A 27,365-nucleotide genomic window follows, 5' to 3' on the forward strand; every position below is an offset into this window, starting at 1 on the left:
TAACTTTTCTTAACAAAATCTTGGAAACTGTAACATATTAGTGTCGTGGTGGGCTAACATATATGCTGCTTGGAAAGAAGTTAGCGAACACTCCCATAGGCAAGATGCATCGTGTCATATAATGAGTCACGTGTTTGTAGCCAGTATAAAGTGAAGGAATATGATGCTACCAAGTCAATGCTCTCTCCCGGTGAAATGGCTGCAAGAAGAGAACTGGCGGAGTTTGAAAGCGTTGCGATAGGATGCGATGTTGGAGGCCTATCTGTTTGGCAAATTGTTGACAAATTGGTCCATCCCAGATCAATAATCAGTGATATCATACTGAGGTGAAAAAGCTTATGAAGTCAATTGTAAGTGTTACCCGCAGTGGACGACTCGTCACACTCACCGAACCTGAATGTAGGGTGCTACAAAGGATGATATGTAAAAACCGTTATGTGTTGGCAGACACGTTGAATACGAGGTTCCTGGCATTGACGGGAACACTCATCTGCACAAAAACATTCAGTTCCGTGGGTCACTTCATGGATTTCCATGGCAGGACCGCAATACGCAAGCTTCGCATTACCCTAACCAATATGCAGCGTCGTCTTCGGTGGTGCACAGAACGTGTACAGTGGGACGAATCACGAGCGACGAATCACGCTAAATCCTCTACCTAGCAGATGGATTGATGGATGCCCGGTGAACGTCTCTTAGCAGAGTGCGTAACCCCAACTATGAAATTCGAGGTGGCCGTGTGATGGTATGGTTCTGGTTTGTCCTCGGACCTCGGATTTGAGGTGCCACGAATAGAAATCGATATATCCTAGAGGTATCTGAACAGTGTAGACAATGCAATGGTTCCTACATTGTGGCGTTTCTGTGAAACTGATTTCAGCAAGATAATGCACCATATCATAAGACTACTGCGTGGTTTGTGGACAAGGACGTCACCACACTTGACTGGCCTCTGCAGAGCCCTGATCTCAACCCTATTGAACATCTTTGGCATGAACTGGAGCGTCGGGTGAGGTCAAGGGAAGCCCGCTCCACAACAGTCCAGGACCTCATTACATGCCTACAGGGAAAATGGTCCAAAATTCCCATTTATCGCTATTGCACTCTTGTGGAAAGAAAGCATGCCCCGTATGATTGCTGTCATCGCAGAGGGAGGTCCTACATCTTATTAAGGTGGGCGTCATGATTTTTTGTTCCTCACAATATGGTACCTCTTTCCAAGCGGTGTAGGTAATTTGAGACCCGACGAGGGACATTTTCAAGGCACATGAAGTTTCCCATAGAGTGATAACCTCGTACTGGTATAAAAATCGTCTACTACATAAAGGTTATTCATGCATTTGAATTAACAGCAAACATGATTGACTATGTTAATGTAAATTATTGAATATTGAACATTCAGATTAATTGGAGACAAACAAGAACCCTATCTGTTGTTTACAAAAATGTCGCACTGGCACTGAAAAACAAATAAAGAACTCTAATAAGTATATCTACAGACTCACAAGTAAGTTATGTTGAGACACCTTACGTGCCATGCGAATTTTGGATCCTACCAAATGCAAATATTAAGGAGTATCTGCCTAAGTCTGGTAATAAAAGGTGGGATGTTCTGCATGTTTTGTCTAAGTTTTACATGTCATGTTTTGCACTTTATTCGATGTCAAGATGCCGCGTTAAGCTGAACTGACAGACTTTTAATGTGGGATGTTAATTAGGTGTCACATCAGTGGCATCAGTATACCGAAATCCGCCGTTGCTTATGTTATTCGCTGATCGAAAGTTGATGGTGCTATCACAGCAAGAAAACGCCCTGAGAGTCCACCAGCACTCACTGACCGAGATCCACGAGCTCTGTCTCGGAATATTCGATCATCCCGCATGCCATCAGGGGCGGACCTCGCAGTCAATCTGGAAAATACTGCAGGTATCTTTCAGCACTGGTACTGTCTGTAGAGAGTTTCATGCATTAGATTATCACGGCTGAGCTATTGTGAAGAATCCACGCATCACCCCCCCCCCCCCATACACACACACACTCAAAGCCAAAGGACGTTTGGACTGGTGTCTTTCACGCTGTCCCTGGGCGGTAGATGATCGGAAAAGGGATTTGTGAAACGATGAATCACGCTTCCAAATGTTTCACTATGAAGGTCGTGTTTGGATGTGGATATCCGGGAAACGGTTCCCTCGGTAGTGCGTCATTCCAACTGTCAAGTTTGTAATGGTATGGTCTGGTTGGGTGGGGCATGGTCTATTGGTGGCCGTGCCGAAAACCATGAGGTCTTATGGATACCTGAACATTCTGGACTACTTCATGCTTCCAACGCTGTGGAAGTACTTCGGCAGTGACGCTGCATGTTTCAACACGACAGTGCTTCATGCCTTACTGCGTGTCCGAGACTGGTTTCCACAAAACAACGTTGAAGTGTTGGTCTGACCAGCTCAGCGTCTACACATCAAACCTATCGAACATCTTTGAGACGAATTGGAATGCCAAATTTGCTCCGGACCACAGCGGCCGTCATCAGTATGAGCAATGGGTAGCTTTGCGCATGAATGGAAGAATATTCCTGTTGCGACGTATCAAAAATTGGTTGAAAGCATGCTCCGAAGGATAGCTGCTGTCAGTCAGGCCAAAGGTGGTCCCACTTGGTACTAGAAATGTAATTAGAACGCACTCTTTTTTTACAACAACTTCTTCCTTGGAAAAGCAAGGCGTCAACATGCTGACGCCGCGCTGTAGAAGGATGAGATTTGTTTTTCATTCAGAATATCTCATTACTCCTCAAATTATTATTATTATTATTATTATTATTATTATTAATATCTGGTGCAGATTATTATTATTATTATCCCGCGATAACGACCAAAATCGGTTTATACTACATACCAAAATAACATGCTCAGAGTATACCACCTTTTCTTTTATAGGCATGATCCTTTGTCATGATGTTGAGGAATGGTTGGGAGGGAGGAATAACGGGAATAATGTATTATTTCGCATGTTCTTTATTTTCTAAGCTGGCTAGCACTTATTTGTGTCCCATCTTGTCTTGTAATGAGATTTAGAAGGCGCATCTCAAGCTAAATGTGTTTTTATCACACACATTAATGACTTGTGGAGAATTATGCCGGGGGAATGTTACAGACCCTCAGGTACTGCTTTATACACGAATAATACAAAGAGGACACGTCCATATGTGTCTGCACCTGAGGCAGTTTCTCCATTTCGTTTATTTTCTGACCACATCTGAAATGCACTGAAGTAAACAACTGAGCTTATTCCAGTCACCTGCTCATGTAGGACCGCGCCTACATCATATGTGTCAATGGTATCCTAATTAATTTCTATATAATATGTATTGCAATAATAAGGTTTCTGTAGATACTGTTTCTGTAAGTTAAAATTAGACCCTGCATGCTAGAAATTTAGGTCTTATTAAGTTTGTTTTATAGATATTTTTAAAACAGTGGTAGTTATTTTTATTTTTTAAACTTTTAATGTTCGTAGATTAACAATGGCATTTATTAATTATTGTTTTTTAACCCATAGTTATTAATATTTAGAATACATCGTCCCGTATATGTTTGGATCAGGTATTCAATATTTTTCCTGTTTCTTAGTGGAGTGGTACTTAAAGTCACGTTTAAATATATCTTCTTGATAGGGAGAAAAGGAAGTCGCAACACTTCAGATTGATGTGTGAAGTAGTTTCTACATACAATGTCTTCCTCTCAACACAAGAAGTATGGCAGCACTTTAGTGTCGCTTTTGGTATTTCTATGTTTAGGATGTATCCGTTTATTTAAAGTCGGAGGCTCTGTAACTCCAAAAGTATTTGGAGTGGGAGCATTGCCATTAGTATTATGTGACTTTATGCTTTACAAGAATGAATCTGGAAAAAGTCTTCATTGAAATATCTATGCATGCATGTAATCTAGAAGAAGTATGTTAATGATAAATTTCCTAACATTAATTGTCTGTCGATAAAATTAGATAGCCTTCTTCATTATTGCATAGAAACAGTTACATATGCCTAACCAGCTTGAATTCATATTGATACGATTATGTCTGAAAGGTAATAGTGTATCGCAGGTGTTCCAAGTAATTTGAAGTCACCTGAAGCAATATGTTAATATAATCCCCCCCTAACTTTCAAATATGCAAAGTGACTGACTACTTTCAAGGGCATGCCAAACATACTGTTAAGAGTACTTCATCTGATCTAGTGGTAATGTTTTTAGGTGTCTTCTGACCAGTTGTCGCATAATTTCGCCCCCTTCCCCCCGCCAAATACATTGCCAGATCGTGACTGGAGGGAGGCCGTGGAGTTGTATAAGAGGGTGGGGGACGGATACTGTCGAAGCCTATGGCATGGAGAGTGCATGCTGTTTGTATATGTGGCATATTTAAGAGTCCATCTCTTTCCATAGCATATTCCCCTTTTTTTTTTTTTTCTCTTCACCTATACAACACCATTATGACAATAAACTCAGATAGATACAACGTGACTTCGGTTAAAATAAAAAAATAAAAAATTCTCTCTTAAAAAAAATAATAAATAAATAAAATAAAAACGAAAAAAATTGTTTACCATTACCTACAAAACAATTTCCTGTTTTGACCGAAATTGTTGGCGTTTCAACAAAATTGCATCTAACTGTCCAAACTATGCTGTTTGATTCCTTCCTCCACACAGCTGGTACTATTGTATATTTGCAATCTTATATTCCTTGATAGAGGAAATCTAATCTTGAATTTCCTCTTTTTTGACCTTCTGTGGCTTACGAATTCTTTGGCTTATGATGTGTGATTAATTTCCTATCTCTACCGCCCTCCCAGTTCTGAAAAATCATTCTGATCTCTTTCAATTCTTATTCATGAAGCTTAATTTCCTGCACTCTAAATATCACAACGGCATTTGGGGTGCAGGAAATCATCTTATAATGTCCACTACCCCATCTGGCTTCCTTTTTTCAGTTCCACTTACTAATCTGGGAGTAAGTGGAACTGAAACAGCTCTACTTTCAGGAACACTATTGAGGTGAATGTTCCTCTCAGTAATTCAGTTCATATCTTCACACAAGTTTGATCTATAGTAGAACGCCCTCCCCTAAGATGTTTACAATCACACCCTTCGGCACTAAGACAACAACACCAAGGAGGAAGATCTCCGATAATTTTACTTTCCATAGTCAGATTACTCCTTACGTTCTCGGATCCTGATATTTGATGTCACCACGTGACAGATGTCTTTTTGGAATTATGGTCTTCATTCTCCCCTCTGTTCAAAATTGAGTTATATATTTCTCGACTGGTGAGCATGTTCCGAAAAGAAACATCTATAATTAGATAAAAATAGCAACGCCGCATAAACAACATTCATCTGTCATTCATTCATACATACTTAAATAACTTAAGCATTAACATCAGCTAACGTTCACGATCTGTCAAAGTGATATAGTTGTCTGCAGTCTGGAAACAAAATCAAAACAAAACTATCCTAGATGTAATACTTTGTAGTACTGAAGAATATAGATAATCCTATCATGAAAAACAAGTGACATGATAGTATCAAGTGACGCTTACAAAGAAAGAACAGTACGGAAAATGATTTCTTGCCCTTCCTTTATTTATTTAGCAAAGTGAGAAATTTTTTTTCAACCTAGGCGATTATTAAAGATGACAACTAAATAGTCGATTAGGTTCCGTTCGTTTCTTTTCCTGCTTAATCCCAGGAAAGTGACCTAATATGGGTTAGGTACCCGCTTCATTTAGTTAATGTAAATCGTCCCTATGTAAGGTCGCAAATTTTATTTTGTTTTCTAACTTCGCACTGCTGAAACACTGCGAAACGCCAGTGTGCCCTTCAAGGCACGCAAAGAGAGAAAGTACCTTGAAATCAGTTCAAGAGATTCAAAGTTTAGTAAGTCCATATAACTCTGATGACACCATACATCTTTAAAAGATACAGTTGCAGAGATAAAGTTTGGTATGATTAATGTCGTGTTCTTCCTGAAGTAGCCATACCAAGTCTTTTTAGTATAGTAGGCAGTTTTCTCATGATGGAGGAGAGTGAGTGGTCGCCCAGCACCCATAACTTGTACATCAATAACGACCAACTCATTTCCTCTCTTTACTACAAGGTCAAGCTTCCTTAATTCAGTGTTAATCCTATGGTGGGGATCTACTGCTCTTATCCAACCTTTGTTCTTTAACCAATTTTCTATAGCCCTCACTATTGCATTGTATCTTCTGACCCGTAATCTATGTGTGCGATAACAACACTGAGCAACATGACCCAAAGTTTCTATACTCTGACAGAGTGCACTTCAGTTCTTGTCAGGCCGTTGTGAATCTTTCTCTCTTTCTATCTATCTATATAACTCTCTCTCTCTCTCTCTCTCTCTCTCTCTCTCTCTCTCTCTCTCTCTCTCTCTCTCTCTCTCTCTATATATATATATATATATATATATATATATATATACATACTGTATATACATACATACATACAATTTGGAGCAGAACAACCTCCCTTTTCGCTATAAAGTCGAAAAAATCAACAGTTCGAACGAATGCGACTGTGGGCGACTCTAGATCCAAAATGGCGGCAAGTAAGAATACCTTCTATTTATACCTTACCTTAACAAAAATATAAGAAAATCTCCAATTGCTGTTTTGTTTTTATTACAAGAGAACATTAATGAAAAACGATTACATAATAATATTAATTAAATGTTTGCTCTACGGAGATATCGCACAATAAAACTGTTTATAAGCTCTTCTAAATTTAAATTATAAGCTATGTCCGCCTCTATCGATATAGTTGCTAGACCAACCAATCATTCTTGGGTCACTCTGTTCGCAAATAATTTTTAATCAGTTTAAGCTTGAAAAAACTTCTTTCGGCACTTGCTAAGCTAACAGGAATTGTTAGCGCAGCGATGGCGCCTACCGCAATATGGCTGAACGAGCGCCCTTATTAAGCCGCGTCGTGAGGCAGGCTGCCTCTATGCTACACCCTGTCGACGGCACTGTTCACACTCAACATTCCACAATCTTGATATTATTCTGTTTATCTGCCTTTTCATCCTCTGCACCACTTCTTATCTCCTCACAATTCTAGCAATGGAATCTGAGCACAACAATTTAAATATAGTTATGTTATCAATATAACATATAAAGAAGAAAAATAACTTCCCAGCTCTAGTAGTTACTGTCTTCACACGTTTCATTTTTATCGCTCTTAATCTTAAACTACTCTATGGAAAAACGTGAGTGAAAAACGCCAATGTTCAACATATTTAAGGTACAACTTAGGTGAGTAAAAGTGATATGTTAAGTATGTTGAACATTGGCGCTTTTCTACAAAAATACGACTTTAACCCAAACATATTAGCCGTACTATAGCAATTCTACAATGAAGAGGGAGGAAGGGAGCATAGTGGACCAATGAAAGCATTAAGAGATTGGGAAGAATACTAATTTTTTACTCAAAGTGCTCTATCTAAAGTTTTCAAGGAACCTTGTGAGCTTGTTATGGGGGTGAGAGAGCCAGAAAAAATAATAATAAATAAAATAATAATAAAAACAAACGACGTTCATTATATTGTATATGTTAAAATAAAATCCTTTGCAATTTGCAAATTCATCCTGAAAGTTGCTGGCAAGAATCTTAAAGCAGTCTGTTCATTACCTCATGAATGAGTTAAGCAAACTACTATGATAGCAAGAACTGAATGGAAATCAACGGACTCTGCGGTGAAATACGAAGCTTGGTAATTACTAAACGGTTCATTCACAAGGCCCTCATATTCAAAACGATACCATTCTAATCAACCAATTCAGTTTCTGTGAATGTGTGCTACATATACTTATGCTTCGAAATCAATTAGCGAATTTCACATTCGAAAGTGCTTTCGTTAGTTTGCGATTTCCCTAACAAACGGTTTACAGAATTCTATATAGAGAATACTAAAAACTGTTCTAGAACGGTAACCATAGTTACTAGCATTCCACAAGTTTGAATGAATGAACTGTTAAATTGATTGAAGAATACAGGATCTAGTCAAATGTGCGGCAAATCAACTTATGAAGTGTCAGTGAGAAATGTTATAATTTACAATCACTTACAATTTAAAAGTTTATAAATACAAAACTTAGAATTAATGAAAACGAACATCTTGAACAGCATGTAACTATTTAAAATTAATTTAAGGAGAGCTTTGCACTTTGTACCTTCCAAAACCAAAAAATAATTATTGCTATTTCGGTTCTGGAACCGCTCTGTTTTGGGAGAGAACCAACCATCTTCACAGAAGACTTTCAACTCATCTTCAGAAGAAAAGGATTGGAAACTGGATCTTTCCTATCAAAATTACGTATCGTTTTTCCGAATGCAATGCAGATCAATCAGTATATATCCACGATTGGTTCGAATCCCGTCTAGGGCACAATGAATTTTTATAAGGACTTCTCAATAGGATGAGTTAGTCGGTATGGAAGGTTTTCACTACATTTCTGTATGAGACTTTCATATCCTTAGTTGCTTCGGATAACTCCAAAATTAGCCCAATAGCCAAACTGAAGTATGGAGGCACTCCATGCTGGACGTATATGGATCCAAAAAGAAAAAAAAATCTCGTTGACAAAAAAAATTCAATTTAGTATAAGGTCATTAGCAAATGCTATGGTATTAACAGTGGTTGTGTCAAATGAGTAGCTTGGAGGATAGCGATGAAACTCATCAATGATCCGGTTTTAGAAAATGGAGAGAGAGAGAGAGAGAGGAGTTAATTTGAACTTTATCACGGTAACATTATTCAGAGTTTCTTGTAAGTTGCTTATGTGTTGGTTGTACTGATTAATCACTTTCAGCGTGCTTTTTTTTATGCTGCTTCTGTTATTTTCTCTACATCTTGTGTTAGTCGTACTATCTTTATCTCCGCTTAGTATGAGAAGATTAGTGTTCTAATCCCTCAGCACTGAACACTTGGGGCTTTTTTTTCTTACCTAGTGTAGCCATAAATACTGTTACAACTTGAACAGCGCATAAACCTTTAATCTCTTAGTAAATAATTTACAGCTTTCTGCATACAAATCACAAGTATAACGTACATATAGCAGCGCTCAATGTTCGAAATGTCCCCCTTTTGCCTTCACGCTCTCCCGAAGTCTGTGATGCACATATCGGTGACGGCAGGCACAACATCCGTCGGAAACTCTGCCACTGTTAACTCCTAATCTACCTCCAGGTTGGCGATGCTGGGTTGTCGTTTATTGCAGGCTACTCTCTCAAACTCCGACCACAAGTTGAAATCTAACGGATTCAGATCGGGACTTCGGGCAGCAAATCAGATGGTGATTATGTGGTGGGCACATTCGCCTCCAACCGTGGTCCTCGCCTTGTGTGCAGGGGATGAGTCCTGTTGAAAGATCCACTGCCTAGTGTGAAACAGGGTGCTGTTCAGGGGCTATACCACAGGTTCCAGCATGGCGTCTTGATACACTTTGGCAGAGGTTTTGATCCCTTTCTCGCAGAAATGCTACCTGGATATCCCCGAAACGTCACCCCCCCCACCAAACCATCTGACGCGAGGTGATAACCTCTCTAAATCCTGGGTGCTATGGCACATGCTCTGCGACCATCCAGAGCATATACCCGATCGTTCGCGGTTAAACGACTATTCAATGGTGAAAATCTTCTCATCTGTGAAGAGGATATCTCTCTGTGTGTGTTATTCACGTACCACCGGAGAAATCTCTGATTTTATCACCCTCTGCCGCATAAGCTGTGGTGTTAGGAAGTGTCCAGTGGAACGACGATATGCTCTCAGCCCAACATCATCAGTTTGTACATGTGACATCGTTCTCTGAAAAAACGTTCATCTCTCGCGATATCACCTTTTGCATTCCCACAGGATTACGGAGGAGGCGTGCGTTCACAGCCCTCTCAAGCTGATGCGCCCTAACGCAGAGTGGTTAACCTGTTCTTTGGCAGTCAGATTACGCCTTCTGTATCGTTGTAACGGTTAATAGTCCGATACACAAATATCCTACTGATCCAGAATGTTTTTAGCATATTCAAAATAACAGGTGGCTACATTCCAACCTTGCGAAGTGCTATTACAGCTAAACGGTTCTCATAATCTCCCGCTTCATGTTAACCCGTACAGCTATTGTACGCCCACAGATACGAGACCCTTCGACACTTCTGCGCATGTTAGAAGAAGGAGAATCCATTCCGATAATAGGGTAATCAATCCGTCTTGTGGGATGAGTTGTTTATTATTACACATCGGAAAATTAACTTTTCTTTTACGAACATTGTTTCTAAAGTAGTAACTATTTTACTTATATAACAGTTGGAAAATTTTACGTATAAAGCACGTGATTTTGCGTGTTGGTGACCAATTCGTACATAAGCTTATTACCTTTTCCCCTTCACCATGAATTGACTCCTCTTGGCTAGTTGCCAGACTAGGCTCTCGGATCTGTGGTCGGACAGTAAACATCTCTCTCGTTCTACTGATAAACACGCAAATGTTGGCTGCTCACAGCGCCACTAACGGAACCGGGCTCGCGCAATTCTGTGGGCAGCGCAGTGGTGTACGGAAGTTATAACATTATATACCGGTATATATGGCAAGAGTGCGTTTTATTTTTTGTTTTGTTAATCCCCTGTCCTTTAATTGTGGTCTGATTCCATTTTCTGAAAAATGTGAATCACTTTTCTCACGTTCAAGGTCGGTTGTTATAGTTCTCCGTCTTTAATTATTTTCTAGTACAAGTTCTCGCCGTTACTTGACTGCCTGAGGCAATGGGTGTTCATTACCAGTTGTGCTTAACCTATCATTTTCTGCTCCCCTCTTATCTAGAAGATTATAGTTTAGGATGCTTCGCACCGAAATCTACCTGCACAAAAATACGTTTTGAATAGGTCTGGGGTTTTCATGTCTAGCACGTCCGGTATTTTGAACAGAAGAGGGCTTCTTGCAGCCAGTAATATGTTTACCAGAGGGATATTATACTTTGCATTTACTACTCTTAGATAAGCCCCTAAAATTAGTTTGGCTTGAATTTTAATGTTTGAAACTAGGTCTCACATAACTAGGCCTTTCCATTTTGCTGCCGAATTTGATTTCTTATTATGCTAATTGGCAATCAGATTTCACCATATCGTATTAATGTTCGTTCCAATAAAAATTTTGTACTCTTCCCCGAACAGAATTGGTCGACTTTTGTAGCTGTTCACCTTAAAGTCTTCTTGAAACTAGTCTCTTTTTTACATGTTTTTCACAAAATGGCTAATGGCATTTTATCCATCCATATGTCCGTATGCAACTTATTCTCTGCTCTAAAAGTTCATTGAAATTTTGGAATCTTTATAAAAAAATTTTGAGTCATTTCATTTTTGTTTCACTCCATCCATTTATACATGCAAAATGTTACGAATTATACACAGCAGTAGCTCCACTCTAAATTGATGGAATTAAAAATTAAAATTTAGTCTTTACAGTGTGCTCTACAAGCTATGAACTTGTAGTGTAGCTACAACTTCATAGCTTGTAGAGCACATTATTTTGTTTATAATCGAAGCGTCGTGGTTGTCATAATATGAAAAAAACTTGGTGAAATATTAATAATGATTTTGATTTCGCTGGATTGAATTTAATGAAAATGTCGACTAAAATTTACTTCGATCTTAGTTTCACTTGGGCCATTTTTACATCAGAAGTATGGAAAATATTATTTGTTTACAATATATAAGTCAGAAACGGCTCAGAATTTAGTTGTGATAGGAATAGTGTGACGATACATATCTTGTTATGATTGTCTTTTATCATTTCCTTTCTTGATCATTAACGTTCAAGGTTATATAAACCTTCAGCCGTCCTGTCCTTCGAGTAATAATTAATGTTAGATTATATACTCGTACTTGTGTCGCTTCTTGTGAGTTCTTCAATAACTTTAAATGCCTCTCTCATACCTCAAGGGATGTGAAATTGCAAGCTTCTTTGTCTCCTCTGATCGCTTTTGTAGTTACGGTGATCGCAACTCCGTGTTTTGTTTCTTTTTAATTTTCTTCACTTAAACGTTGGTGCAATCTTATCAAACTTTTACACGATAGCCATTACAGGTGAATGCCCCTTTGCAAATTAAATTATACACTACGAACTCGAACGTAATAAATTAGTGACTTTAAATATTCAAGTAGAATATTTAAATATGGCTGACATTTAAATGACAAACAACCAAATCAAATGTTTTGTCTGTTTATTTTCCTGTTCAAGTGGAGCAATAGTGTTAGTTTGTGTTTATGTATAAAAAGGATTCCAAGTATTCTGGCACTTATGATCTAGACAGTGTTCAGTCTCCCAAAACTGAATTTATTTTAGGAAGTGGATGCGTGCCACTGTTATGTTATATATTATGTAGAAAGAAGTATTAGTTAGGACACCTCCTGTTTCAGAATGAAATATACTGATATATATATATGTGTGTGTGTGTGTGTGTGTGTGTGTGTGTGTGTGTGTGTGTGTGTGTGTGTGTGTGTGTGTGTGTGTGTGTGTGTGTGTGTGTGTGTGTGTGTGTGTGTGTGTGTGTGTGTGTGTGTGTGTGTGTGTGTGTGTGTGTGTGTGTGTGTGTGTGTGTGTGTGTGTGTGTGTGTGTGTCTTCACTCTTAACCTTTATTACGATATGTGGTAAACAGACAGACGTATCCCTAGGGTAGACTCTATATCTGTATATTCATGGTGATGTTTTGAATGGATAGACATTACCCAGAATCATCTGCATAATGTGGTTTATGCCCACGTGTACCATCCTAACTGTCAGGTTTATTAATGGATATGTAATGTTGTGATTAAGCTACTGAAAGTATGAATACCGACGGATATGCAGCACTTCAGGAACATGCAGTGCTTCGTATATTATGACAGCTTTACGGAACAGTGCTTCTTACAACAGGATAGCGCACTATATCATACTGCAAGTATGCTATTGCTAAGAAAAATAAAGAGTGGTCTGTGTAGATTAGTCATGTGTTGACTGGTCTGGTCTACACAGAGTTCCTGTTCCAATATTTATTTCGATATAGTGTTTATATTTAACGATGTAATTATAAGTTTAAATTCCCAATTCTCTGGAAATGTATTAATAAACCTCCAAGAATAATGCATTCTATTGGATTTTTATCCATTTTAAGTGAAAGAAATTAAAAACAAATTAATGAAACGATTTATGTGGGTGAGTGATAAAATATTTATACCACAAACTCAAAGATCCATGCTATTGCAAAGCTTCGAAATAATTTTTATAGATACGAAAGACAAAATTATAAGGATTAAACGCATAGAGATTCTTCGATAGCAAATTCGTAATAGACTACCACCTTTTTGCTAGGAATGTATGCAGTCACTCCAGGCATGTGGCAATGCCAGATCATTTGTGCTCAGTGGATATTCTTAACTTAATTTTCAACTCTTAATTTCGATTGGTATTGGTTAAAGAAAAAGTCCCAATGTGCGATGAAGAAGATGCAGAGGCGAGTAACTAAGATTGTATCAGGAATGTGGGATGCAGAGTATAAGGATCAGCAATAGTTATAATGCAGTTAAAGAAAGCTCGGCAAAACTACTCCATTCTAAAATTAAAAGCTGCTAGAACAGCTTTTACTTTTGCAGTTAGTATATTGGGATGTTTCTGGCTCTGCTGAAAAATCAGAAAAGTTTGTTCTGTGAGTTTCCAGTTCAACTCTGAATGAATAACTGCTGATCCAGCTATTCATCCATCTGATTCAATGTTGATATGACAGTGAATGAACGGGGAAGAGAAAGATGGTTATTAATCAGCCTACCTGTTCTCTTCTACACTGAGCATAAGTGTTTTTACCATGCTGCCCAACTTTGCAATTCTAGGGTATCCTCCAGTGCTTGAGTGAGTCAGCGAAAGATCTGAGGGTACTCAGCTGTACAATTCACCAAAATCCCTGCCCATAGAACACTCCATGGTTAGATGGATTTTGTTGAGTTCGTACGTTTTCGTGTAACTTCTTCAGATTAAAAAAAGCAAACAGGAAAACAGGTATAAAGATAGATAAAGGTATAAAGGAGAGAGAGAGAGAGAGAGAGGAGGGGGGGAGTCTCGATGTGCTGATTTGCCTCTTAAAGATCCTTGGCACATCTGTTGCAGAACTAAGGCAGATATCTGTTGGAGAATTTAGGAAATGGTATTTAAGATGAAGCAGAGAATAAAAGCCCTATCTTCTGTCGTTTCCATTGCATTATCGTATCACGAAAGAATTTAGTGATACGATGATTTCAGATAATATTTGGAAAATAAACTTGAAAAACAGTAATTCATTCAAGAGTGTGAAAAGGATAAACCCAGTACTGTATTTAGCATTTTTATAATTATAATGACATTAAAAACTAAATCAACACGAACTTGCGAGTTGAATTGCCTAGAAGACAAACAACAAACATATATGCACTATACCTAAGTGGTATTCTCGTAATCATGTGAACAGTTTGGATGAGATGACTGGCTATTGCATATGCTTCAGCATCGCTATCTGATTGGTCAATTCAGTTTGATATTGAACGCTATTTGGAGTTCTAAACTGACTATACAGAAAGAAAAAATCTCCAGAATGACTCGTATTAGGGGCGCAAGTGATAGCAAGTGATAGAAGATATTGTGTTGGTTATTTTCTAACATGAATATCTTTAAGGGAATATATACCATTTTATTCATGAGTAATATGATATCAGCACACAGTCGTTTCTATGGCGACCGTCCTTCATGGATAAATTCTTGATCATTCAATGAAAAATTAAGATTTTTCCCCCATTAAAATTATAATAATGTTTAACATTCAGAGTGATGTGTGGGTACATATCACTTTAAATGAGTATGCCGTTGATAAATTTCTTTACGTGTTAGATGATGCATTGTAAATTTGTTTTGTAAATTCAACACAATTTATATTCGATTATTTCAGTTCACTATCCTCCCATAGACAGGCCGCATCTGTGGGCGGAACGTTGCGGGTGCAGAAATAAAAATCTTCGAACCAGTTTTGAACAGAACCTCTGTTCACTTGTTGTAATCAAACAATTCGTCAAAAGCGATTGCAAGTTAGTTTATGGAAATAAAGGTAAAAAAAAAGCAGCACTTGATATATGCAGAGATAGCAGAAATGTAATGTATAGGTAGGTAGCGTAATGACAATAAAACTAAACTAGCAGCGACAAGGCACTATTGACTGTCATCACAGTTTAGAACAGTGTTACCTGGCAACAGGAAAGTGAACATAACAGAGAAATTAAAGTAGCAGTTTTCGTCTGGATCGGGAAATAGCAAGATGGTTACATAATTACAACCTGCGATTTGTATCTTTATTAAAATTGAGCAAGAAACGTAAAATATATTTATATCAATTATTATTTTTTAAAATTAATTTAAACAATTAAAATGTATACTTTACCAAGTATAACTTACATGTAATCTGCTTTTGAGATTCCTCCAATGCCATCTGGCCACACAAGAAAGCAGACCGTTCTTTTGTCACTATAATAACGGTATTCAATCGCTGTAGAATATAACAGGTTAGGTACCGCAAGGGCTCCTGCACTTATCCAGATCCCTGCTATCACGAATAAGGCTGTTTTTCGGGTCATGCGGGGCTTCAATGGACAGACTACCGCAACATACCTAAAACAATATTGAATTAGTTATATTTCCAGTAGATTGCGTTTCTTTTTCCCGGTATCCTCGACATTGATATAATAAACACAGATGAATTATATTATAACTCTTAGTGTTCGATACTTTACATTTCCAAATTAATATTAACGTACTTGAGGGTTTTTTCTGTGTGTGTGTGTGAGAGAGAGAGAGAGAGAGAGAATTTTTATTGTAGTCAATTATATCTTAAGAGCTTTTTTTATCATGAACATTTTTATTCCAACGTCTCTTTTCTGTGGCTGTTCTTTTTATGGAAATACATTTTATTCGGGACATTATATTTTCAATTTGTCATCAATGTATTACTGAGAACACCTCCGTTATACAGTCAGTAGTGACAATTCCTTCTGGCTGAAAGATCTGTCTTCGAATCCCGTGTAGAAAGGAGAAAAAAATTATAAGGACTTTTCAGCTGAAAATAAGTTAACTTTGTCTCATAATAAATCAAAGTGTTGATGTGAAACAATGGTAGCTGGAGTGTGTTTGTGTTAATTTCGATTAGTAAGGAAAGAAAGACAAATTTTGCATTTCAGCACCATGATTATAAGCATGCATATCCACTTCTGTTATTTTTATTTATTTTTCTTCCTTAAAATGACAGTATACAGCTTATTTCATATCTAGGATTACGTTATTATTATTATTATTATTATTATTATTATTATTATTATTATTAACAGAGTCAAAGAGTAACAAGAAACATGAAACGGCATAATGATACATTTGACTGACCATTGAGTCCAATTCGGGCCTGATCGAAAGGCTTTGGACTCGATTAGACATCGTCATAAAACGTGAGATATCCCTAAAAGTGACGTTTTCTGAAATTGAGATGATATTATATCTCGGAGGCTCAACTTTAACTTTTCCATATGTTTCATAAATGCTCTTGATATTGCTCCTAGTGCTCCTATGACAATTGGAACTGTTGTTTACTTGTTTCAAAGTCGTTGAATTTCAGTCTCCAGATCTCTATACTTGGTCAGTTTTTCACGCACTCTTTCTTCTACTCTACTGTTCCCTGGTATTGTCACATCAATAAATCACACATGTTGTTGTTGTTCAACGGTATCGATGTCTGGCATGTTTTGTTCCAGATGTCTATCTCTCTGAATTTTTAAAGTCCCATATCTTTGCATTTTCATTTTCAATAACTTGTTTAACTGTGTGTTCCCAAGAGGTTTTGTAAGTTGGGAACCATATTTCCTGCACACGCTCCAGATAGCTTTGCCTACAAAATGATGCTTTTGTTTATAGTTCGTATGAGCAACATTGCTACAAGAATTAATTAGATGATCCACTGTCCCTTCTTTATCTCTACATATTCGGCATTTGCTATCATTATGGATCTTCTCCTTTATTGTATTCTTTTATATTACTTGTTCTTGAGCAGCAAGTACCAGACCTTCTGTCTTTTTCTTGATTGTCGTGCTGAAGCCATTGCCATGTTAAGCGACTGTCAAATTTATTCGATTTATCAGAGATTTTATAGTTTTGTATTATTCAGTTTATCAGAAGTTTTTCTAGTACCTTACCAGCAACATTTATGAGACTGATTGGCCTGTATTTGTGCTAATTTCTTTTCCTAGATTGATTATTGGTATAATTTTAGAGCGTTTCTATAAAAAAAAAGGAAATCGCCCTCTTTTTAGGCATTCATTGTAAACTGTTGTTATGAATTCGGGGAATGCGACAAACTCTCTTAGGAGTATATCGCTGATTATTCCGTCTTCTATAGGAGTTTTTCTTAGATCCATTGAACTTAATATTGACTTGATTTCATTAGATATAAATAAATCGTTAGGAGTATCTATGTCTGTTTCTATTCTTTGTAAGTTTTGTGGATTTCTTCAACTGTTGATTCGTCGTTATCGGGAATAAACTTGTTTATCATTCTAGCTGCAGTTTCTGCTAAGTTTTTAGTGGTGTAGGAGTCGTACTGTTTTTTTCTTAATAGTTAATAATATAGGTTGCCTTATTCTTACTTTCTGCTAACTTATATATACAGTTCCAAGGATTCGATACGATTGAAACAGTATAGAATTTTTTCCATGATTCTGTTTTCGTGTTTGTAATTTTGGACTGATAGTAGTTCTGTCTTACTCTGTCTTAAATCTTGATTATTGTATGTTTTTGATATAGTCGTCTGAGTGCGTTTACACGTTTTCTTAGGACTGTTAGTTCGTCGTTTCACCAAGGTAATGATTTTCTTCCATCGATAATTAGCTTCTTGGTGGTTCTGAGTATTTGGTCGCTGAATTTTTTCAGACCGGATGAGAGCGCAGAAGCAAGGAAATCTATATCGGCTTGTGCTGATGCCGAGATGGCTAGGTTCTTGTCTAAGCTGAGTTGTTGTGCGTTGATCCCATCAAAGTGATGCTCTGATATTAGGCATGCAAATTCTCTTTTTAATGCTTTTACAAATATCTCTAGATTGGTTTTGTTGGTGAAGTACTTGATGTTAATGCGATGGTTTGGCTTGTGTATTCCGTTTAAGTTTTTGTCACTGATGATGAAACTTAATATGCGATGATCAGAACAGCTTTCCTCTTCCTCGCATCTCCATTTAGAAACCCAGGATAAAATAGATCTTACAATAGCGATCTGCCATTGTCAGATCAATGAAGCTGCTTCCTCTGGTATTTTCAGATGATGGGATATTACAGTCCCATGTATTAAGAAATTAATATTGTTTCGACTTCAGGGTTGACCATTAGTATTGCGGCTCTCTTTCTTTCTGATCCTTTGGAAAATATTTTATAATTAGTTGGAAAACCACATATTTTGTTGTTGATGTTGTAAGGTTCTTGTATTAATGCTAGTCCTATATTTTTCCTATTTATGAGTTCTGTTATTTATTTACAGCCTTGATAGAGCGTTGAAAATTTATTTCAGGCATGCCAGGGAAATAGTGCTGTTTTTGGTAACTTCATTATTACTTTTCATAATCTATGTTTTGAATTTTGAGCTCTCTATAGTAGTTGTATGTCAGACAGTCTTTGCAAACACATGGCAGTCGTTTTGGTTTGGGCATACTTGTTATGATTTTGAAAATTTATACAGTTCATCTCATTTCTTGGGCACTCGCTGAACTTGTTCGGACAGTTCGGAGCAGTTCGGACAGGTGTTTTTTCTCCTACAGTCTCGTGTATGATGGTGAAACTTATTGCAACTCACAATGCTTACATAGTCTGCGCAATGGAAAATTCATTACAGCATTTTAACACCGCTTTTCAGCAATTTCGTCCTTACCATTGGATTGACTTCAATAATTAAGTTTCTCTTGTTCGTTTTTTTTTTATTTTTTATTTGTCATGATGAATTTCTGTTCTTCTTTGTATCGCCATTGAAGAGTTCTTCGTTCTGCATGCGTATTGAGTTAATTATATATCGTATCTATTTCGCTTAGAATACCATATATAATTAGCCTTGGAAGATGAAATCTTACTGGGATTTCCTACTAACGTGTGTCTTTGCATTCCTTAGAGATTTCGTTATGTAGTAACAAGTCTATGTCGGTCTTTTCTTTGGATTCAGTTAAGACTCCGTTATTAATACTTTTCATTTATGTACAGTAATTCCGAGTTATTTCTTGGGTCTATATTTTCTTTTATGATATTTTTGGTTTCTTTTATGTTCATTTGAGCTATCAGTTTCACTATTAATTTATAGTAAGGATTGTTTTCAGATTCATCTTCGTTTTTAGCATTATTTTTAACGACTTCTGAATATAGCTGAGTAGGCTGAGCTAAGTTAGCATGTTCCTGCTTGTTTGTAGTAGGCTGAATTTATTTTGATACTTTTGTTTCATTTTTCATTTTATTGAATACCTTCGTTGGTTCTCTCACTGCAGTTAGTATGTCCTATTTTAGATAATTTCTTAAATTATCGCTTACTTTGGCAATGTTAGGCAGCAAATCGAGGGCTTTTTCGAACTCTAATTCGTTCTGTGCCGCCATCTTAGTATTAATCAAAAGTTGTAGAATTATAACTTTCCTATTGAACTGCTACGTTTTCTAAGGCACAAAGTTTGAGAAAATGTACTTACAGTTTTGCTGCTTGTCCCTATAAGTGATGCTTCCATTTAATGAGACTTCAGAGGGTTGTTCCTTGACCTTTGTGCCTCCCGATGGCAGCAGTGGTGGAATGCTAGCCCTTACTATAGCAGTTAATTCTATTATGAGAAGGACGTTTTCTTTAAGGGTTGCTGATCAATGGATAGCCGGTCTGGTTGACTGAGTGGTTAGCATATCCGCTCTCCAGCCAAGAGGCTGCGGGTTCGAATCCTGCCATAGGCATGGATGTTTGTGATTGTCCTAAGTCTGTGTAGAAAGGGCATCTGCGATCCTACCACTTCTTCTAGCAGAAAGCTTTGCTCCCAAAACCCGGTGAGGTACAGGAGTGACCATACGGTGTCTAAGAACGTCAAATGTGTGAATGATGGATACAGTCTGACTAGCAGACTGTATCCATTTTCTCTTATGCCTCTTATATAGGTATTTTCATGTTCTACTCAATTGTCCTCTATCATTCCTCCGTCTTTACTGAATCTAAAACGCGAACAGCTGCTTCTTAATGTCATTCACGGCCCACGACCATCAAAACTACCGAATCAAATGGTTGTTCATCTCTTTCATTCCATCTATTTCCGTACTGTGAAACAGCCTTCCTCATGTTTGTACCTCAAGACTGCAACATGTCTTCAAGAAAAATATCAGTAGGTTCCTTGTTTTTAATTCATCATTTATCTACACATGGTGCTGATGTTCTATAGATTTTTCAACCTCTTGTCTATGGGTTAAAAAAAACTTAACATTTTCAAAGGTAAATTTAGAATGCTATTATAAATGTCTGTAATATAGGCGCTTCACGGTAAGGTGTCGGTGGCGATGCCTTTGGTAAGATAAGATATGAGTTCGACATTCGTCTCAGTACTGAAGAAATATTCTTATGGCTTCACATACATCAGCTGAAGGTGATTCAGCTGATGTATGTGAAAATGACATTACTTTCCCTCACTGAATTTCGGATTTTTCATCATCATAATTGTAAACCGGACAAAGATCACATGCAGTTTACATTGCTTGTATAATACAATACCCTCTAAGCTGTGGTTGCTTTGGCCTAATTTAAACAGCTAACCGTCAATAATATTAAAGAAAATATTAAAAGAAGCACCTGCCTGGATTGACTCAGTTTCCAGTTTTGCGTTGGTCTGAAGTAATGGTATTTTAAGAATTGGCAGGAACAGTTGAAACTGTGAGCAACATTGTACTGGCACCTTCTGTTGATATAATCGCTTTTCATTTGCAGGGGAGTTAGCCTATTCCATATGTGATATCAGGACTTTTCTTCCAGGAAAATCAGTTTTATTTTTTATTTTATTTTATTTTTTTGTTTTAATTTTCCCCAAATAAGCAGATTGTCCGCACGAACTGCGCTGTTAACGCACTGGCATCATAACACTTAGTTGCTTATGCTGTAATCCCCAATAAATCAATTTAGTCTTTTTTTTTTTTTTCATAGACTTGAATACGAAAATAAAATGATGACGAAATGATAGGAAAAACTAAGGAAGGCACTTCATTTAATATTTTTCATACTAACTTATGAAATGCACATAATATAAATTTAGAACTTGTTTTTTAAATCTTTATATCGGATAAGAGAAATTTTCGTAAGGAGTTTTACCAATACGGTTGGCCGAGTGGTTAATGTACCCGTTCTCCAACCAACAAATAGGCTGAGGATTCGAATCCCGCCATGGCTTAGATGTTTGTGATCGTCTTCAGATCAGAAACGAATTTCATCTCCCAGTGCGAGGGTACCGCCCCGCTAATTAGAGGCCTGAAATGACTTGAAGAAGTTATTTATATGTTTGGTCTGTAGAGTGCATTTCCGAAGTATGCGAAAAAAATAATAAAAAGTGATAAAAAAATTCTTAATTGCTCACGGTACTGTTGCATTGCAGGTTTGCAAACTTTCTTGGGTGGAAGACAAAAATAATAAGGATGTAATATAGTTGGATATGTATCATGTATTAATAGGCTCTTCTTTTATCTACCTGGTGGTACAGTAATCTCTCTCTCTCTCTCTCTCTCTCTCTCTCTCTCCTTTCACTTTGTGTGCGTGTGTATGTGTTTGTTTGTGTGTTAGAATGTAAACTTTTCTGGTACATGGATAAATATATATATAGGAGGAAATACTCATAATATATATATATATATATATATATATATATATATATATATTAGGGTTACCAAGTAATTTTATAAGCTTCGTTATTTAACTCCTAATCCCAAGTAAGCAAATAGTTAAGTTTGCGCCTGAAACATAGTTCAAGTCTAAAGATGGTACAACACCAAGGCAACTCATTCTAAAGGTGGGTAAAGCTCTGATCACTATTCTTAGTATTTCTCATAATGTAAAGCACATCTCACTAGAAGATGTATACTGCAATACATTATGGGTGGTGGTCACTACCCATTGGGATTAGGAGTTAAATAACCAAGCTTATAAAATTACTTGATAACCCTAATATACAGTATCCCCAAGTTAAAAAATTATATATATATGTTCATTTTTAATATAAACTGACTATAAACCCGAGAATTATAACAAATTGAGATTTATTTGCAAACCAAACGCAACATGTTTCGTCGAGATTGACTTCATCAGGCGTTAAGAACATAGAAAGATATTAAAAGACACTGAAACAAACATTGAGACACTCTAAAGCTATACAATTATAAAGTTATGATATTCGACTGTAAATTACAGTTATTATGAACTTGTGCTATAGTCTGTGTTAAAGTTTTATTGTTGTACACACACGTGTAGCGTGTGTGGAATCACGCGATCTCCAGTATCTGATAGTAGAGCTGAAAGAGTCAGGCAAATTATAGCTGAGATTATTGTTCATATGAAGAGGGTCCAAGATGATTTCTTTTGACTCTACAATGCGATAACAAGGATATCGTCATCTTAAAAGCTGATAAGGGGAATGCAACTGTAGTTCTAGATAAAAGAGACTACCGAGAAAAAATCTTAACATTGTTAGAGTCAGATAGTTATTCGGAAATTGAGAGGGATCCAACAAGAGAAATACACAATAGAACCAATAATCTCCTACAAAAGACCACAGAAATTCCATGAAATACACGGCTTTCCATCCGTTCTTTACACCCACTGATTCCAAGGCTTTATGGTCTCCCTAAGGTACATAAAGAAAACTATCCACTGAGACCTATAGTGGACAGCATAGACTCACCCACCTACAGATTATCTAAATATCTCGCGTCATCGTTAAAAGCTTATGCGGGAAAATCTTCTTCTTATATTAAAAACTCAACAGATTTTGTCTCTAAAATCAAGGACTTTAAACTCAAATCTTCTGACATCTTGGTGAGCTTTGACGTGGTAGCACTCTTTACCAACATTCCGACACAAGAAGTTCTCCATATTTTAAAGAACAAAATTTCAAATAAAATGTTCTCTCTACTATCTCACTGTGTAAACTCTGGCTATTTTGAATTCGAAGGTAAACTATATAAACAGGTCAAAGGATTAGCTATGGGAAGCTCTCTCTCCCCTATATTAGCCAACATTTTTTTCGAGGATTTTGAACAAAAGGCAATCTCATCTCCTCTTTTAGTTTAAAACCAAGAATTTGGCTTAGATATGTGGACGATATATTCTTCATATGGGAGTATGGTATTGAGAATCTTCACAGGTTTCTCAACCATTTAAGCAACCTCCATCAGGATATAAAATTGACCATGGAGATTGAAGAAAATAGTTCCCTCTGTTTCCTTGATGTTAAACTCACCAAGACGCCTGAATCAATAAAAGTCTCTATATTTAGAAAGCCAACACACACGGACAGATATTTGCATGCGTCCTCACATCACCATCCAGCGCAAAAGTTGGGTATTATATCAACTCTTGCGAATCGTGCAAGATCTGTACTGTCAGATGAAGAAGAACTAAAAAACGGACCTTTAAAAGCAATGGCTACGCTTTAGTATTATATCAACAAACAATTATCCCACCGTCAACGTAGCAACGTAGAGACACAGAACGACTCCAAAGGTTATATCTCTTTGCCATATATCAGCACACTATCCAAAAAACTGAGTAGAATCTTAAAGAAATTCAACATACAAACGTGCTTCTCGACTCTTCCAAAAATAAGATCAAGTTTCAGAAACTATAAACAATCTTACTATGGCCAAACGGAGAAATCTATCCTCCTACGTCTCGAGGAACACCAGAGAGACATTGCTTACAAGAGAACCAGAGCTACTACCCTATCAGGCCATGTCCTGTTTTCAATAAACACGAACAACGAAAGCCGCCAACATGAAGTAGATTGGACAACAACTTCAAACCTACACATTTGCCATGATGAGGTAGAACGCCGCATTGTAGAGTCAAAATAAATCACCTTGGACCCTCTTCATATGAACAATAATCTCAGCTATAATTTGCCTGACTCTTTCAGCTCTACTATCAGATACTGGAGATCGCGTGATTCCACACACGCTACACTTGTGTGTACAACAATAGAACTTTAACACGGACTATAGCACAAGTTCATAATAACTGTAATTTACAGTCGAATATCATAACTTTATAATTGTATAGCTTTAGAGTGTCTCAATGTTTGTTTCAGTGTCTTTTAATATCTTTCTATGTTCTTAACTATATATATATATATATATATATATATTAAAGATTAAATGACTGAAAGCCTAGAGATAAGATAAGATAAGAGACAATCTACTTAATTAAAAGTACTATTTTAATTAAGTAGATTGCACGACTAGTTTCTTTTTCATAGAATACTTCTTCGTGTGCATAGTAGCAGGGAAGAACCAACAAAAATTGTGAAAGATCAAAAAACTATACATTAAAACGTTAGCGTATTAACATTCGAAGCTGTTCTGTGTATCTCTTCATTGTTAGGCGTGTGCATGCGTTCAACATCTCGTGAACATCCATTAGCGTCAGCAGAATTCAGGGTATGGTTTGACAGGGCACTAGTTCTGGTTCTGCCGTATGTGAGTCACTTTTATGGTACTTATTTATTTATGTAATGCAATGGATTTTTCCGTCTGTTCGAAATAAGACTTATTGCAGTTGCACCAAATTTGGCAAACCCCGGGATTTTCAGGTTGTTATGTTTTTGTTTTGAATATTAAAAGTTTCATTCCAGTCTATTTGGTGTTGGCGACCTTCACAGAGTTTACAGAGAACAAGACGTGGCTGGCGAGGGCGCTGGCTCGGATTCTATTATAAGAGATGTCTCTTTTGTGCTCTTCAAGACGGAGAAAAATTGATTTATCAGTTTGTCCGTAGTAAGTTTACCACAACTTCAAATAATTCTGTATACTCCTGGGAACTGAAGATGGTGATGTTTTTCTTTAGGCTGACTAAGGATAGATCGGAGTTTTGGTAAAGTAGAGAAGCACGTTTTGATGTTGAACTTTTTTAAAATTCTAGCCATTTTGGGGGAGAGGGAACTAACATAAGACACGGAGACGTAAGCTCTGGGGAGGGGGGGGGGTAGTAGAATCTCTATTAGTTTGTTGTCGACGGTGAAAAAGAAGTTTCTCAATACTCTTTGGAGCGAAACCATTATTGATAAAGGTCCTTTTGAGGACATTAAGTTCATTTTGAAACTTTTCGTCGTCTGATAATAAGGATCTGGCCAGATGGGCAAGAGTAGATATAATGCCATATTTCTGTGGAGGGTAGTGGTGAGCGGACGTTTGAGGGTATCTATCTGTATGTGTTGGTTTCGTGAAGATTGAAATTTTAATATTATCAGTACTCCTGGTTATCTTTATGTCTAAAAAAGAAAGACAATAGTTAACTTCTCGCCTAGAGGCGAATTAGCTTTATTATTAGAATTAGAACTTTACATTAGTTCCCTCTCCCCCAAACTGGCTTGAATTTTAAAAATCATCATGTTGTGATGAAAGTTATTTAGATGATCCAAGAAAACTTTGAGGTTATCTGGGCCGTGTTCCCAAAGAAGAAAAACATCGTCAATATAACGGAGCTAGATTTTAGGTTTTAGTGTGGCAGAACAAATTGCTTTTTCTTCCAAGTATTCGAGAAATGTTTGCTAGCACCGGGGAAAGTGGACTACCCATGGCTAGTCCGGTGTTTTGTTTGTAGATTTTGTCTTCGAATCTGAAGTAGCCTAAGTCGACACAGAGTAAGTAAAGCGAAGAACTTCTTGGATAATTTGTTCTTGAGAAGAGTGAGAACCTCCTGGGTTGGTACATTGGTAAAAAAGCGAAACTACGTCGAAGCCTGCCATCATGTCTGATTTGTTCAGTTTGAGATTTTTGATCTTGGAAACAAAGTCAGCTGAATTATTGATGTAAGAAGAGGATTTACCTGTGAGGTGTTTTAAGGAAGAGGCGAGATATTTAGATAAATTGTATGTGGGCGAGTCGATGCCTTCAACTATGGGTCTTAAGGAAGTATTTATTTTGTGAATCTTAATACTAAAATTCAATCTTCAGGAAACCAACACATACAGATAGATATTTTCACCTGTCCTCTCACCACTGCCCTCTACAGAAATATGGCATTATATCTACTCTTGCGCATCGGACCAGATCCTTATTATCAGACGACAAAGAGTTTCAAAACGAACTTAATTTCCTCAAAAGGACGTTTATCAATAATGGTTTCGCTCCAAAAAGTGTTGAGAAACTTCTTTTTCACCGTCCACAACAAACTAATGGATATTCTACTACCTCAGAGCTTACATCTCCTTGCTTTACATTAGTTCCCTCTCCCCCAAACTGGCTTGGATTTTAAAAAAGTTCAACATCAAAACGTGCTTCTCTACTTTACCAAAACTCCGATCTGTCCTTAATCAGCCTAAAAAGAAATATCACCATCTTCAGTTCCCAGGAGTATATAGAATTATTTGAAGTTGTGGTAAACTTACTACGGACAAATCCGTATTACTTAACCTTGCTTTTTTGTGCTCTTCAAGTCAGAGAAAAATTGATAAATCAATTTTTCTCCGACTTGAAGAGCACAAAAGAGACATCTCTTATAATATAATCCTCGCCAGCCACGTCTTGTTCTCTGTGAACTCTGATTTTTTTTTATTTTTTCGTATGATGGAACAACGGCCGTGAATCCCTTTAACAGGAAGGTACGGCACCATCTCACCCCCCCCCACTATAATTTATCCGGGCTCGTGACCGGCATAGCTGACGAATCAGGTCTATGGCTGGGTCTTAAGTATTCTTGACTGTAATCCATGTGTGTTCACAGGGCCGGTTTGCCTGTTTGCGGGAGGAAAAACTCCAGATAAACTAGGGAGAAAAACCCTTCTGTCAACGCCCAAAACCAGCTAACTTGGCTATGTCTGAGAAGGATCCTTAAGCTCCTCGCCTCAGCGGTGGGAATTGAACTCAGGATACTCCTAATATTCACAAATTTATATATATACATATAGAAAGTTTTTTACCTTGGATATAATATATGTTAGAGATACCAAGCTATTTTAAACCTGGTTTTTACTCCATTTCCCAAGTAAGCAAACAGACAATTAAGTGAAGTTTGCCCCTGCACGTAA

The 27,365-nt window shown here is 37.2% G+C and overlaps 1 protein-coding gene across 1 annotated transcript in view; it reads right to left on the minus strand.

Annotated features, from left to right (window-relative positions):
- The window catches only part of LOC150095850 (tachykinin-like peptides receptor 86C), a 123,161-nt gene that overhangs the window by 22,050 nt on the left and 73,746 nt on the right, over positions 1–27,365 (minus strand). The window contains exon 2 of the mRNA XM_090409331.1: positions 15,509–15,721. Coding sequence (XP_090265457.1) covers positions 15,509–15,721 — 213 coding nt within the window. The remainder of the gene's footprint in view (positions 1–15,508; positions 15,722–27,365) is intronic.

The sequence above is a fragment of the Typopeltis vanoorti genome, chromosome 19, assembly GCF_054136105.1.
Source record: "Typopeltis vanoorti isolate ZY-2024b chromosome 19, IOZ_Tvanoo_1.0, whole genome shotgun sequence".
Taxonomy (NCBI): domain Eukaryota; kingdom Metazoa; phylum Arthropoda; class Arachnida; order Uropygi; family Thelyphonidae; genus Typopeltis; species Typopeltis vanoorti.